Here is a 16764-nt window from a genome sequence, read left to right on the forward strand (position 1 = left end):
GACACATCCAGATTGAGAAGGAAATTCAACTTTCTTGGAGCTAGTACCTACTGCTCACTCTGTTTGCCATGAGCATGACTTCCCTATGCAATCAGAAAATATTTATGTGGAAATACGTAAAATGTTTTGAAAAAACCATCCAGTAAAATCATCTGGTGTTTTTGAGATGATCCTTAATTCAATACCGATTTTACCCCCTATTCTTATGCAGCAACAACAAATTAATCTTGATATTTTCCCTTACATTTTAGTCAAAATATTAATATTTAATTGTATTCGTGTTTGTGAAAGGTCAAGTTATGTGCTCTCATTCAGGTAAACCTTATGGACAACTTAAACAAAAGACAAGTTGAAAAAAAGTACATTTAAAACTCCAAATAAATGAAAGTACAAGTCAATTATCAGTCTGAAGATATACTATGAATCTGAGTTTATTTACTCAGAATTAAAATGTGGATGGAACTATGAAGCAGGAGATAAATGTTTTGGAATATATTATCTATTGTATATATTGGGTGTTGTATTATATTTGTAATATATTGTCCATACAAGCTGATAAACAGCAGGATAGTCACTGATATTGATCAGTGAAGAACTTTTTTCGTTAAGGAATAAAAGCCCCTACTGTTTATTGTATTCTTGCTCTTGAAGGGGTTTATTTTAAAGTAAAATATAAGTGGTCTTAAATTGAAAATCACTGCACTCATGGGAAAAGTCTGAGAGAAGGCTCAAGAAAATGCCATGCAACTAAAGCTAAACTGTTGGAATTTTCCAGTACAAATCAAGATCAAAACTACTAAATGCTTTAATATTACTGAGTATTCTTAAGATACAAGGAAAAAAGGCTTCTCAAAACTCGAAGTTTTGGTATTTTGCTTTCCACTTGAGCTTAGAAGGTTCACTGAATCTCTGGGTTGCCCATTCAGAACTGGCTTTGGGAAATATGCCCAAGTGTTTAACTACTGCTGTGTTACCTGCCTTCTAAATGGAATTACTTCTGTTTATTCAATGAATGATGGAACAGAAAAATGGGGCTTTCCTTGTACTTGTTGTACATTTCATTCTGTGACTACAAGGTTACAATAGATTATTGATTTTTGTAAAATTTGTTAGCGTTACCTGTCATTTTCATAGCTCTGGTCTTGGTCTAATTTAGTCTGCCTAATATCTATATATTTTTTGTTAAAAGTAATATAGCTGCTCAAAGAACCTTAAATGAAAATTTCAATCATAAATAAATAATGTTTTCTGTAAGTTCTTCCCATTCCATCATGAGGATAGTGGGGTGACTACTGCTTGAATTGAAGTAACACCTGAGGAAATGCAAAATAAATAACATTAAACACATTTCCATGGTGCAAAATCTGGATTTTACAAGGCTAAGTAGATGAGATGTTAATGCCTTGAATTCAACAGATCATAGTTGATGATTGTCTGTCTTTTTTATTTGGGGCATTTTGCCCCATAAGCAAGGACCTAAAGAGCATTAATGAGGCAAATTGACTGAATTGAGGAATTAAACCAGTAAAATTTACTCGGGTTTCAAAACCATCACAAAGGCTTTTTCTGTGTAGTATGTGTCTTGATTTCAGACTATTATGAATATTCTGAACTAACATATTTCATGTATATATATTTCTAAATATATAATAATATTCAGAATAAATGCAATTTTAAAGTCTTTTAATGTACTACATGGAAATGTATCAAAAACGTCACCTATAACTAATTAAATATTCCCAAAAGCCAGGGATACAAAATTTTATCTTTCTATTTACAAAAATTTTTATTTTGAGAGCTGTTTTTCTTTATTCTCAAACTGATATATATATAATATTACAGTATTTTTGGTTTTTCATTGTAGTGCATATGAAAAGGTCATTATTTAACCCTGACTTTGAAAAGTTTGTGGAACACAAAGGCCTGTCCGTGCAGGAGCTCCTGTGACATTGGTGCACCAGCAGCCACTTCTCCCACTGCTCCCTGGTGCTAAGGCTGTTGTGATTCTGCTGATGTAGCTGATGTTGTTCCTCATTATTCCTCTGCCTTTGTCCTTTCCTCCAGGCTTACCCTGAGTTTGTCCTGACCTACCTAGAGGAGCTAAATGAAAGAGAGGAGGTGACCCAGACAGAAAACCACATTCACCATGGGGCCTGGGCTGCAGCTCATCAGGAGACAGACAGCAGCTCAGCAGAAGAGGTCACAGCACTGAGCCAGAGGCAGGTCAGAGACAGTCCTTTCAAAAACAGGTTTTGGAAAGAGAAATATCAGTGTGGAAGCTTATTTCCTTAAAAAAAAACCCCGAAAAAAAACCCCCTATTTGATTTCTTAATTTCTTAATTTTTCTTAAATGTCTTAATTTTATTTGTTTTCTTAAGGTGTTTGTATATTAGGCAAATAATATTAGTAGGATTATAGAAGAAGAAAAAATTACATCCATTTGTGTATCAGAGCAGTTTATTCTTATAGTGCAAATTCTGGAAATTTCTTATTTTCTATGTGGAAAAACTGAAGTAAGGAAGACAAACAAAAAAACCCCAAAACCCCAGACCACTAAATCTCTAGATTTGTGCTTCTTGATGCATCTTGACATAACTATTTGTATTTCTGACATTTCCTGCTAATCAACAGCCTTGCTTGAAAAAGTAGACACACATTATTTTAATTAGCAATATATAAATTGCACTTTCATCTCTTAGGTTCTGGGAAAAAAAAAAAAAACAAAAAATGTCATCAACCCAAATCAGAAACAACTTTCAGGACCTTTGGACGCCCATTTAATGCCTGCAGATCCCCTGGGGCAGACTGCACAGCTGACAGTGGCACTGGTGAGGAAACTAGAGGAGAAACATCCTAAGGCCCCAGCTCAAAGGTAAGCCACTGACAGAACTGATATTTATTGTTCAATGACATTAGATGTTTTCCTTCAGTTTCATGTAAGATTGATTTCCTGGATATTATTGAAATATCTCAGAAACCCTCTGGCTGGTAAGCAAACAGGGTTTTTGACCAAAATTAATAAAAAGGGGTGACATTTATGTGCTTCTTTCTTTTTTTTTTTTATTATTTTGAAGATTGATGTGGATGATGTTTGGTAGCAATTGCAAGTTTACTTTTAAATTTTTTATCTACAAACCTCACATGGTGCAAATTACAAAAATGAATTGGATTTGTTCCAACATTGTGACATATTTTGTGGCACAAGACTTAAATTTAAATGGTAAAGGTTTTGTTAGAAACCTGAAAGTCATGCTGAGCCAAAACACGAAGTGACAGTCCCTTTCCATGTAGGACTGGATTTTAATTTCAGTAAAAGATAAGGAGTAGTGTTCTTAATTGCTTCTACTGACAGCAGGCAGAAGACTTTGTCTTTCTTTAGATAACTGAAACAGTGTTTTAGAAATGGCATTTGGCTGGTTATCTTTGTGGTTTTGGAGGTATTTTTAGAGCAAAATATAATAAAAATGGAGCTGCCATTTTGGTCACAAGGCATCACTTGCTATCAGGAATGAAACTGAACTTCTAAAGTTGTTGTTAATGGCAGTAATTTGAGATTATTCAAGCAACAAGAGGGTTTGGTTCATCTAAGTTGCTGTAACTCTTCCCTTGGAAGAATTCCCCTTAGAGAAGCCATAGATTGGCTCCTCTGGCCTTCCTTCAAGGACTGCCACTTCAGGTATTTCCTTCGTAATATTATTTTACAAGTACTTTCGGTTTTATCTGAAATGTTTTTCGAAATGTTTTTCAAAGTCCTCCTTCAAGGACTTTAACTCCAGGTATTCCTTTATAATATTATTTTACAAATATGAAGTCTTTTTGTGCCTGAAATGTTTTTCAAAATGTGCCTGAAGGCTGTGCCTTGACTGAGGTGTTTCAAAGTGTTGGCTGCCCGCAGCTTTTAAGGAGCTGCATAGGTAGAGGTAGCTCACCTGTATTTTGGGTAATTTGATGGATCAAATAACTCTGAAGCTTTGTTAAAAATAAATTATTAAACTACTAGTGAATAATCTTGTATGTTTAAAATGTAAACTCTATTTATTGACTGTATTGACTCTTTCAAGAGATGCCATCTGCAAAGCAATGTGAAGATTTAACCACCATCATTTGCTCCTCTGTGCTTTGAGTATGGATTTGCATGCTTTAAATATGTCATGTGATGTCAGGGTCACTAAAAGCTACTTAACTTCTTTTCAGTACAATGAAATAAAAGATTTTCCAACTAAATGTCTGTTCTTTTAGCCTCAGGTTATAATAGGGTATAAATACTAAGCAAAAAAATCTCTTGCAGAACAAACATATTTGATTTAGAAAGCTCTCTGCAGTCAAGATCTTCCAAAAGTAGACTTCTGCAGCCTAGAACATTTTCTTGAACTTGAATTAGATGTATAAAAATTCATTTTTATACCAAAATAACATTATTTTGCTGTCAGAAATATTTGGCATTAAATACCAATTATAACTAATGCAAAACTTTTGCAGTTCCCACTGTTAGGGAGGTACTAAATGATTTGAAATCTCTTTTCTGCAATTTTCCACTAGATTGTGAAAAGTACTAACGTATTCTGTTAAACACCTGCCACATCCCACTCTGTAGCTGTAGAATCCTTTCAGTGACTGAAAAGCGATGTAAGATTAGGAGACAGGGTTTTATCTCCTGTGACTTGAAAAGCTGTTCAATTTTCAAACAGCAAAAAAATTCTGCCTAACGTGTAAAACTTCCAGGAGCACAAATGAGGTATGAACTGTGTGTTAGAGGAAAAGATACCTGTGTTCAGTTGGTCCAGCTACATGAGTTGATAAATTGAGGATTATGATCACTGTTCCTGCAAGGTTCAACAGGTTCTTGTGAAATTCTTTTGGTTAACAGCCCTGCTCAACAGGTTTGTCAATTTTGGTGAAACTTTGCTTTGCTGAGAGGGAGGGAAGGAGGCTCAGCTGCCCAGACGCAGGTGTGCAGAGGGGTTTTGAGGTGTTAGGTGGGCTATCACCAGGCATCCAGCTGCTTTGGAGTGCTGCAAGTCTCCTGCCAGAACCGTGATGGATTTGTGGAACTATGCAGATCCTTGGGGTTCAGTGACAGTCCCAAATACCAGCCAGTGTTTCCCTTTAAGCTACTGAGTCCTGCCCTAAAGGTTTTGTTTTCCAGCTTAGTTTCATAGGAACATACATCTCAGCTATGTCCAATTTAGTGTTTGGTTCCTGAGGAGCAGCCACCCTTTGACAGTGAGCCACAACAGCCAATGAAATCCTTACTCTATAAGATGGGGTAGCAGAACACTATAATAGGGTTAAGTTTCAAAGGATATAATTAATTAGGTTGCAAGGCTGTCTGCATAATTTTCATACTTTCAGACTGTTTTCCATATTTATCGTAGCTGGTTGAAGGCTGCAGGCAGTCGCTGTCTTACCTGCACATTGTTCAGCAAGTTTTACATGTTCCTCTGACATGTATTAAGGTAACAGTGAAATGAAGTTGTAGTTTTGGGGGTTTTTTTGGTGTGTCTCATGTTAGTAGTCTGAGCAAGTCCTTAGCATCTTTGCAGACATCTTACCGAGTGTTTTTCCAATGTTGTTTGCTTAATGCATCTCACACTTTTGACACTTTGCATGATACGTGATGCCTGTAAGAGAGAAAAGCATGAGCCTCCTCTCTGATTTACCTGAGAGAACCCCTGAGTTTGTCTGAAAGGCAGAAAACTTGTCCATTCCAGCAAATACCATGGAGGAAAAAGGGACAAGTCCCAAACAGACCAAAACCCAGCACAAGGCAGTTGCAGACATGGAGGGTCCAAGCTGCTGGCAAGACTTGGCTTTTAGGATAAGGTTGGGCAGAGCATTGAGTTGTGTGACTGTGATTTGTGCTCTTCCCTCAGTGCACAAGAGCTAATGACTTAATTGACTAATGACCACTGGTTTCCTTGCCATCCTAATTCTCATTCTCACTGTTTGTGTGTGGGAGATGGCTAATACATTGCCTCCTCTCACTCAAAAATAGTTTGGAATGGACAGTTTTATTAAAAATGACATATTATCTTTGATGGGTCAAGATAATAATGGTTTAAGTGTTGTGGAAATGTAACCTCTGTAACTTCTGGCAGTGTTTGAAATGATTTCTCTCATTGTTGTGGTTTTATATGTTGGGCCCAACTAGGAAAGTAAGAAGGTGCTCTTGTATCAGCTGCAACAGATTTGTGCTGTCCTAGCAGTACATTCAATGTCAGAATTGTCCCTTTGAAAGGTGCTGGTCACCCTTCTAAACTAATCGCCTGTTTTGATGCAGTTTTAATTTCAGGCCTTATTGGACCACTTTGTTTCTCTAAGTAACTTGCTCTCACAAGTTTCTGGGTACTTGGTCTCTAACCCAGACCTGAATTTAGTTATGCTCCAAGCTGGGTACATGCTAGGTACAAGCTCTCTTGGATCTGAGTCAGAATGTTGATAACCTTGTCACATTTACTCCTGACACAGATCCATCTGGGACACTTGGTTTCATTCTAGTTTTTCTGAATCACTTGGACAAATTCGGTTGTTACATTTTTCTAAGACTTCCTAGTGTAGGGAAAATGACTAAGAAATAGCCCCAAGGAAATGGAAACCTTCTCCCACTTCCATTGTTACAACTAAGCAAAGGCTTGACCTTGATTCTTGATACTCTGTTAACTAATTTTAAACTCCATGTGGGCAAAACAGAGGAAAAAGTCATTATCTATGTCTATATTGTAAATTGGTTACTCCATGAAGACAGAAGAAGAATGTATTAGAAGCACTAATTTATTACTGGAGTATTTAAAAAATCTGTTTATACACATTCCACAAAAAAAACCAAAAACAAAACAAAACAAAAACAAACAAAACAAAACAAAAAAAAACACAACAAAAAACAAAGGAGAATGTGTGCTTTAGACTGTGTTGTCTGTGTTCATTTTAAGTAACCCTTCAGAAATCTATTTGAGGAAAGTCCTCTCTGAGAAAAGCATCTTTTCCCAAGTTGCAATGATTTTTCATGATGCATCTGCCATGTGAGTGTTCTAAAAGTTAAAACTTCCAATTGGTGGCAAATTAGCTTTCATTATCTGCTTTAGTCACATATAACAAAATGATTCCAGTAGCTGTATCTGCTACAGATACAAATCCAGCACAGAGAGGGTTGCCACCTATCCATCTGAAAAGGAAGGTGTACTAAACACCACGCTCCCATTTGCAGGGAGCATTTGCAGATATTTGTTTGTACTAATTCCAGGAGCTTACCTTTATTCCAGTGGCATCAGAACTGGGGGGCTGTGGGGAAGTTGGGAGCAGCCGACAAAGCAGGGTGACCCAGCTTGTCACCCAGTGACCTGTGAGAAGGAAATAATGAACTGTGAGTGGCTGTCACCCTAACTGCTTCTGACAGTTTGGCTCTGGGCACATCTGTGGTAGTTGCATGGAAAGGCCTTTGTTGTTTTCCCACTAGTGACTCTGCAGACCGCTGTGGGCTTTGCTGGCTGCCCTGCTCCTGCACCTCCCCTCCTCTTTCTGCAGGAACAGCAGCTGCCACTGATAGAGCTGACATTTCTTTTAATGATTTACTTGGCATTTATGGCATTAAAGAAATTCAATTGAAATACAGCATTTATACAGCATATGAATGAAATGCAGTACAGGTAATAACTGTAAATTCATTTATGATTATTGTAAATGAAAATATTCTCTACATCCACCTACGACCTGTTGGCACTATTCACATAATCATTCTGTCTTAGCTGCATAACTTGCAGCAGGGTTCAGTGTCTGGTGGTACCCCTCCATCCCAAAGATTTGCTAAACACTTGGAGTAAAACATTGAGTTTATGGTAATAACATTTTAAATAATCTAGTATACAGTGAAACTAGGCAGCTATTTATATATCTATAAATATATAAATTACATATAAAATATGCATTTATATATAAATATGGTAATATATAAATATATAAATCTGGTTATAACATTTTAAATATTCCAGTAAACAATGAAACTAGGCAGCTTTTAATATATTTATAAATTATATATTATATATATTTATAAATATAAATATGTAAAATATATATTTATGGCTAAATTATATTTATATTGATATTTGTGTTTCTGTAATTTTATTATGCCAATCTAATATAATTAATGGTATTATATTTATTATATATGAAAATATGTATAAAGAAACTATACACATTTATGTATTTATTATATTTATGGCAAAATTATAGATTACAATATAAACCCAACCTTGCCCATTTGTTTACTGTTAAAAGTAACAATTATTATTGCAGGTTGACCAAAACCTGCATGTCTTTGCTGGTACAGCGGTGCTAAATCTTGGGTAACTTTGCTCATATTATTAGCATTTCAGCTAGGAGACTCTTAAATAAATGCTCTCATAATGGGTTCTTAGCTGATTTGTGAATGATGATAAAGAACAAAGTGAAATCCTGACTTTTGAAAAATTAATTAGTAAAAAATTGCTTAAAATGTGTGAAGATATTTCAAAAAAAGTGGAAGTTTTTGCATGGTTGCTATACCCTATTGCTTTTAAGTTGTTATATGCTTGGAGTAGGCTGGTGCAAATTACTTTGCAGGAGTTGAATATTCAAGACTGCACTCTCTAGACTGAAAGAACATCATGCTGGAACTGAAAGCTTTTTAGTACTAATTGTTTGGGGGAGGTTTAGGTTGCCTGTTTTTGTATTTACACTTTTTCTTATTCAAGTTCAAGCTGTCCTCGATAGCGCTCACATGCAAGGAAAAAGCAACTTATATTTTACCTCTGAGGGCAGAGATTTCTGAACTGTTTCCTTTGAGGGCTGTGGAAGTGTGTGCAACCTGCTCTAGCAGACAGCTCACAACCACTGCCTAACTGAGCTGATGGAGTCTTTGGACACATACACCAATGGGTCCTGTTGCTCCATTTTTGCTTTTTTGCTTCTCACCAGTGCAGTCCTGTGCCCTTTCCTGCTTAAAAGTGCAGCTGTGGGAATTAAACGGGTGTTGCCATTTCTATACTGACAAATTACCTGAAGCTGGACATTTCCAGCAGTATGGGTACCTTCATGACTGAGAGAGATCAGTTTAAATAATGTTTAGCATAACCAGAAAACATCACTGCCTTACTGTCACTGTCATGTTTTCTGGAAAAATCTCTTTGCCCAGCATTATTCTCCTGAAAAGCTGAGAAGCTTCAGAAAAATGAAAACAGTATTGTCTCATTTGCTTTTCCTGTCTTTTGCTGCTTTGGAATGTGTTTGGAGATTGTTTATCCAACAGGTGATTGTTTCATTGGTGTCATGTGAATTGTTTTTACTTGGCCAACTGGGGCCAAGCTGTGTTGGACTCTGGAGGAGAGAGTCATGGGTTTTCGTTATTATCTTTCTAGCTTCCTGTCTGTATCCTTTCTCTGTTCTTTAGTATAGTTTAGTATAGCATTCTTTAATATAATATGACATCATTAAACCATAAATTAGCCTTCTAGAAACATGGAGTCAGATTCATCATTCCTTCCTCCCTATGACAGGGTTCTCAGAAAATACCACACCTTACAGCAAGTATTGACACCCCTCTTTGTTGTAGAAAACAAACCACAAAGGGCTGAGTTTTGGGTTTGTGGGCTTTGGTAACAAAAGAGGGCACAGCTCTGGCTTCCCCTGAAGCGGACAGCAGCACTGCTGTCCACAGCAGCAGCAGGAGTTCTCTGTGCAGCAGAGCTCTGCATGAAGCTGCTCAGCTCTACAAACATTTGTGAGAGGCAGGTGAATGTTTTGGCAAAATCTGAAATGGTACAACATTATTTCTGGTGGGAGAAAATGAGAACTCTGGCACCAAACGCTTTTTTTCCCATCAGATCTCCTTGAAATCTGTTATTTCTCTTAAGAGGGGTTAATAATGCCACAGGTGCTGGTTGAAGCCATGGAGTTGCAGAGGAACATCTGTCAGATCTTTGAACCTGTTTGTTGTTTGCAGAGAAATTGCCCTGCTGTCATATCTATTTACATGTATCTGTATGCATTTAGGACAGTTAAAGGCATTATTTTTTGTGCTAAACTACTGTTCAAAAAATAATAATGGTGTGTTAATACATACTGAAAAGTGGCAGAGATGGTGGGCCTCGACTTCTACACATGTTGCCAGTTTTATTTGGAAACTCTATCCCTTCTTTTCCAGAGATTTTTAGTACTCACTTGAGTTTCAAGTCCAATGGACTTACCAAAACAAACAAAAAAACCCAAAAAACAAAACAAAACAAGTTATAATTTCTTTATATGAATTAATATTGTCATATAGGTAATGCTCTTGAAGGGAAAATGCAACTTTTATTTGCTGGTTGGGCACTCACTCATATAAACTTAGTTTTTTGCTATCATTGTCTTAATAGAACAATCACAGTTAAAAAATGTCAGCTATTGGAAAACTGTCAATCAGTCTTAAATTCCCAAGAAAGTGCAACAGCTGCCTCTTGGATCTGTCAGTTTTGAAGGATAAAAAGATACTGAAAATTTCAAATGAAAAGTTTGCAAGAAGATATTTTTTCACAAGAATTTTGCACATTTCTGCATTATTCACAAATTAATTTTTTGGGAATGTACAGAATACAAAACAATAGTAAACAAATTAAAGAGTCGTGCACAAATGCTCTCCTGAGGATGTTTTTCCAAGTTTTTTTGTTTGTAAGCTGGTTTTTGAGTTTGTGTAGTTTGGGGTGTTTTATGTGTGTTTGGGATTGCATTTTTTTTAAAAAAACATTTTCTTTCTGGGTAAAGTGATACAAGAGAGAGAAATGTGCTTATTCTTAACTTATATATTGAGGTAATCATGTCTTATTATCCAGATATAATTTAATTGGTGAAGGTAAAAGATGAGAATTTATCCTAAATTACAGCAAAAAGTAGTTATTACCTTGGACAACAGTTACAGCACCCCTTTTTCTTGCTAAAAGTATGTCTATCAGGAAGTGACAGTGAAACTGAGGAACGGGGCTGAATTTCTTTTGAGATAAAGCTTTAAAATGCAACAGATGGGATGGGATTGGCGTTGAATTTTTGGTGGGTGTTTTCTTCTTTGATGCCATGTGAAAACTCTGAGCCTTAGAGTGAGAAAAGGTTAGAAAATGTGTCAGTGCCTGAAATGGAGAGTGTCTGATAGGTTTATAATGCAATATGTGACAAAAGAATTTTATAAGGAGGCTTTTTGCCAGCAATCCTCATGTCAGTGCAAAGTCTTGGGATATTAAAATTGAGAAATGCTGTTTTACTCACTTAGCTTGTTATATTGAGCATCACCCCTACAAACACCCTGACAAAGATAAAACTGACAAATGCACAGCCAATCTTCCCACTCCCAAAGACAAGAAAATTAGTTCTGTGCTGCTGGAGCACAGCTCAAGGCTTCTGCAGCAATAGCAGAGATTAATTTGTAATTGTGTAATCTGTAATTGCCCCCTGCTCCTGCAGCCATCTGTAGGTGATGGGAAAGGTGGGAATGGCAGGAAACAGGGAGGGAACCCAAAGGCAGACTGAGATTTCCCTCCTTGCCATGTGTGATCTGTGCTCCCCCAGTCACGTTCTGAAAATGTCAGGAATGAGAGAAGAGAAAGGTGTAACAGTCATTTAAAAATCTTTTTTAAAGCACAGGACTGTTTTCTACAGCATCTTCTGCAGTACCTAATTCCCTTTTAAAGGACTGAAGGAATGAGACTTTCATCACTTCCCTTGGGGGTGGCTTTTCTGCAGTATAATAGTTGTCTTCTCTCTTAGGACTATTTTTTCTGACATTCAGCCAAAAAACATTGTCTGCTCAATTTACTCCCATCACTCCCCTTGTGCTGCCTAGGTTTGCACCTTCCCAGTGTTTTTGATAGGAATTTATCCCCCTCCATGCAATGGTGAAGCTTGGTTTAGCTGTGTGTGGTTACTTTGCAAAGCTGTTTAATGAGGAACGCCTTTGTCTAAATTACTTCACCTTGGCTCACCTCATTTCCAGGGGAATCTTGTGTTTCATTCCAAGGGTGTTTGCCAGGCAAAGGTTTGTATTCTGAAATATGTGTATGAATACTCTGAAATTATTGATACCCTTTTAATAACTGATTGATATCCTGAAATGAGTGTATAATACTCTAACCCCCTTTTTTGCATTCCAACTTGCAAGCCTTTTCTTGTATACTCTAAGTTTGTTTGAGAGAAAAGTCTGGTATTTAAGAGCTTTAACACAGTTTTTTGGGTTTTTTTTTAAGCTTGTCTAGGTTCCCAAACACACCTGAGACATGCAGGATCCAAAACTGAGGACTCTGAAATGGGGTCAGGAGCTTAAGAGAAGCTTCAATGACTTTTCCATAGGACAATATGGGACCTTAAACATTTGTAAGGTATTCCAAGTGAATGGTTAATGGTTAGGACTGGTAAATAATTGTACAAGCTCTCAACAAAAACAGTGCAGGTCTTTTTAATAGGTCGGGGGCAATATTTTATTGTTGCAATGCTATTCAATAACATCTTTAGATTATTTTTCTTCCTGTGAACATAAACTTTGGCCTTAGCACATCTTTTTGGTTTTTCTGACCAGGATTTCCTATGAGAGAACTGTACCTACAAGGAGAGCATTCCTAGTGCAAACACATTTATTACAACTTAAGGTTTCTGTCAACATAATAATACTTAATTTATTTCCCTCCATGCTCAAGAAAAAAACTATACTGATGAAAGCCTAGTTGCTGCTTTAATTCAGTGCTGTTGTGTCTATCACAGTATTGCACATGACCATTTTCCACACAAAACCACTCAGAAATTATAACATTTGTGGGTAGGTTTGTTTAATTTTTTATTAACTTTACTTTCTGATCTTTAAGAATTTGCCTCAGCTACATGGAATAAAGCTAAGAATCAAAATGTGAGTTTTTCTCTTCTATAAAATAATGTCAGGTTTTCCCCAACTTTAGGAATTTCAACATTTCTTTTTTGTTGTCCAGTGTTTTGTTGTTGACCAATATCATTACAGCTGTTTATAAATGTATTAAAATTAAACTGTACTTCCAGTGCACTTCTATTTGATTGCTAGAATATGGAATTTTATTTAATTTTTTTTTTCTTTCAGCTTAGTATTCAAGATACTGCTAGTTGTTTGCTTTCAGGTAAAGCTTAGTTTAGTGCTCACTGAATTATCTATTTTATAATTTTCCTAACTTTATTATCTATTTTGTAATTTTTATTTTATCATTTTCCATTCACTTTGAAAATGGTTCATTTATTTGCCGACCAGCAGAAACACTTGGCAGTAATAACCAGCTGCCAACATGAAAATGGTAAGTTAAACACTTTAAAATGGGAAAACCAAGACTCAATTTGAATCTGTTTCCAAAAAAGGATAGAAATTGTTTTTCTACTTGGTTATGCGCCTGAATTTTTATCAATGCAAGGCACATCAATTTTAAAAAGATAGAGGTTTTATTGTCTAATTACACTAGTATGAACTGATAATGAAACTGAAAATATAAGTATTTTTATTTTTGCCAGACCTCCATAAATATTGAAGGGCAGATGTAAAAATAAATGTTAGCTAAATAAGAAAGCCATCAGAACTTTGGCTTTCTTTTTGAACTCTGTGTCAGTCATTTTCAAAAGCCATTTTTTGCAGTGGAGCTTTCATTCCTTTTTCATTTGACTTTGCCAGCAGGGACCTCTGCTCAGTGTTTCATCCAAAGAAGACACCTTTGACAGTGTGGTTGCTCTTCCCCTACGAGCACTGTGCCTCTGTGGCACCACTGAATTAGAGCCTAAGTTTTTATCTTGTCCTTCAAGCCCTGTCCTGCAGGCCTGGAGGCAGGAAAATCACCAGCACAGCTATGCTGGGGCAGGAAGCAGAGCACACACACACAAAGATAAGATAAAACAGTGTGGAACCAGCAAAATCCAACCAGCTCTGTTTCCCTCTGCTAAAAAAAAAAAAAAAAAGCAAATCCCTCTTTCTTGTCTCTCCAAGCTTGAGTGTGACTTTAGGCAGCTTTGGCTTGCTCACTGACCCAGGAACAAGAACCATCATCCTATTAGTACCCTGAATGTGAGATAACTGTGCCATGGCAGTGGCTTGAACTACAGTGTGTACATATGTTTTGAGGCAGATGAGGATAATGGGTTTGGATTTTTGAAAGGGGGGGTGTGGTGGTGTCTCTTCATGGTGATAATTATGATTATTCCAGTCCATTAAAAAGAATTTTTAAAGAATATTTTGCTTAATGCGTAATGAATCCTCAACAGAAATAATTCAAAGGAATGCTGCAGTTGTGTGTGTTGGAACATATGTATATTTCAATTTGCTTTCTATTGCCGAAATGAAACATTTCTTAGCATAAGAAATTTAAAAGCCCACTGTGATTTGGCTCAAAAATTGTAGTCCTTCAGTAGCTGCAGCATTTTGTGTCAAGTTATTCCACAGGTTAATTAGGCACTTGTTCCTTGCTTTGTTCTGGAGCCTGATCATCTGATCAGCTGCAACTTCTAAAATTGAAATACCCAGTGCTCAGCCAGGCCAGGGGACATCTTAGTCCCTTCTCCTTGCTCACCCACTGCCATCATGCTCCCTGCTTTCTCATTCCACACTCAAGAGTTACACTCCCCTCTTATGTCTCTTTATGCTTTCCTCCAGTTTTCCTCTGTGTTCTTTTTCATATGGCAAGAACCAGATCTGCTGCTGTTCATGGATTTAACAGTGGCATAGGAGTATTTGCGGGTTTTTTTCAATGTCTGTTTTCCAAAAATATCCAAACCATGATCTGCTGTCCTGGCACTGATCTGCTGTGCAGGTGAGGCTTCCATGGAACCTTATTTTATTGCAATATCTGGTTCTTCAGCAGGCAACTGGTGTTAAATAACTGCAGGTTTTTTTCTACAAAATAATTGGAGGATTTTTCCTACAAAAGCTGTAGAAAACACAGTAATGTGTTCTAAGGAAGCATATGAACAAAGATCTTCTTTTGGAGGTTTTTTTCCCTTTTATGTACATAGATCTGTTCTAATAGGGATAAAGTTTGGTAAACATTGTAGAAGTGTTTCTGCACCATCTAGCTGAGCTAAAACTGATGGCTGTGAGGTGCAGAGGGCTGCAGTGGAAGCCAGGAGAGGGGTGGCATAACATTGCAAAAACCACTGCTTTCTATTTTATGCCTCTTCAAGGGACTCCTGCAGTGCTGGGTTTTGGAAGCACTCCATTCAAATGGAGCAGTAGCAGATTTCCAGGACCATCAGGGGTGTTTCCTGGAATCAGAATCCTGCAGCACATCTAAAGTGCCAGAAAAATAATCAAATATGTCACTTGAAGAAGCAACATCTAAGTTATCAAAGCATCTAGACTAAACTTATACTGGGTTCTTTCAAATCCCTGGGAAGGAGTTTTGTTAGTACAAATGAGTTAGGTGGAAATCCATCACATAAAGCAAAGGAGCTGGAATTCACATTCAGCCTCAGTTTCCCAGCTTTCATTCTGTGGTTTTATTTTCCCAAACAGTCATTTTTCATGGATTGTAGATGACATTTTACATTGACTTATGAACATTGATGGAGTTTAGTGTTATCCTTATAAAATTAAGCCCCGACTCCTTGGTCTTTGTGCTCTGAGCTTGTCTGGTAGTGCAGAGCAGCTGTGAAGGTGCTGAATTTGGTTCCTGGGGGATCCCAGCATTGCTGCAACACTTGACTTGCAGCAGGACTGCTTTTGCAGTGTGCCTGTGTTCTGTGGGGTAGCTGGGCTGAGCTCTAAGGACTGGGCACAGATCCTGATTGGAACTGAAAAGTGGCAGTGAGATGGAGAAGGATGGGTCCCTTTCCATTTTCTGCTCTCTTTGTCTCCCATTCAGCAGGAAGTGACACTAAACTCAAATAAACACTTCCAATAGCTTTAAATTAGGAGAAGTATTATAAAACATATTTTCTTTTTCCAGTTTCTTTGGAAATATTAAATTCCTGGGGCTTTTCTTGCCTTATTCCTTGATTTTAGTATAAAGCATACTTATTTTGGACTTTGCAATGTATTTGTGATAGAATGAGTGTTTTCTTAGACTGTTTATTTCATGATCTGCCAGAATTTTTACTCATTCTCCTCTGCTTTAGGCAATGGGAGGTTGGAATGAAGGAGAAGCAGGGAAGGAAATGCATCAATTTCACCAGGTCCTGCTTCCAATATAGACAAAAATTTTCACGGGAAAAGTTATAATTTCTAGCTAGATTATGTAATTTCAAGGTTGAGATCCATCAATTATTTAATTAAAGCATTTATAAAATAATTTATTAAGCATTGCTAATAATTACATGTAAAAGAACACCTTAGCCAGAAAATAAGAAATGTTTTTCTTCACATATATTTACGTAGTAAAGATCAGAACAATCTTCTGAGGAAGAAAAGCAATATATTTAGTGCTCTTGGTAGTTTTGTACTTAGGGACATAAATTTGCAATAAATAGAAATTTTAAATTCCAAAATCTTACTATTTTCTTACAGTGACTTCAGAGAATACAATCCTTTCATATTTTGCTTAAATGTTCTTTTTAAAGGGCTCTATAGATGTGTTTTAAGAGAAGATCAAATATGTTTAAAAAAACTCAATTAACATTTGAATAAATGTAGCACTTGTATGTGTCCTTAAAATGAAACAGGTCTTTAGAATTACCTTCACTCAAGATAATGCAAAAAGCATCTAATATTTAAGTGGGTGGTTTTATTTGCTTTTTATTTAAAGAACTTCTGTATTTTCCTCTGTAGTGTCTTCTTCA

General features: G+C 36.7%; 1 protein-coding gene across 8 annotated transcripts in view; it reads left to right on the forward strand.

The window, feature by feature from the left end:
- Positions 1-16764, forward strand: part of LOC135302188 (doublecortin domain-containing protein 1-like) — a 28088-nt gene that overhangs the window by 2687 nt on the left and 8637 nt on the right. For 3 of the 8 annotated variants that reach the window (XR_010363883.1, XR_010363885.1, XM_064422639.1), the window contains 3 exons: positions 2065-2223; positions 2700-2872; positions 12240-12891. Coding sequence is in view for 5 of the 8 variants with exons in the window: in XM_064422639.1 (XP_064278709.1) it covers positions 2065-2223; positions 2700-2872; positions 12240-12288 (381 nt within the window). In the remaining 3 variants the exon portion in view is untranslated. Of the gene's footprint in view, positions 1-2064; positions 2224-2699; positions 2873-12239; positions 12892-13261; positions 13305-13672; positions 14305-16764 lie in introns of those variants that run through there. The other 5 variants (XM_064422637.1, XM_064422641.1, XR_010363884.1 and 2 more) reach the window with 4 other exon arrangements.

This window comes from Passer domesticus, chromosome 6 (assembly GCF_036417665.1).
Source record: "Passer domesticus isolate bPasDom1 chromosome 6, bPasDom1.hap1, whole genome shotgun sequence".
Taxonomy (NCBI): Eukaryota; Metazoa; Chordata; class Aves; order Passeriformes; family Passeridae; genus Passer; species Passer domesticus.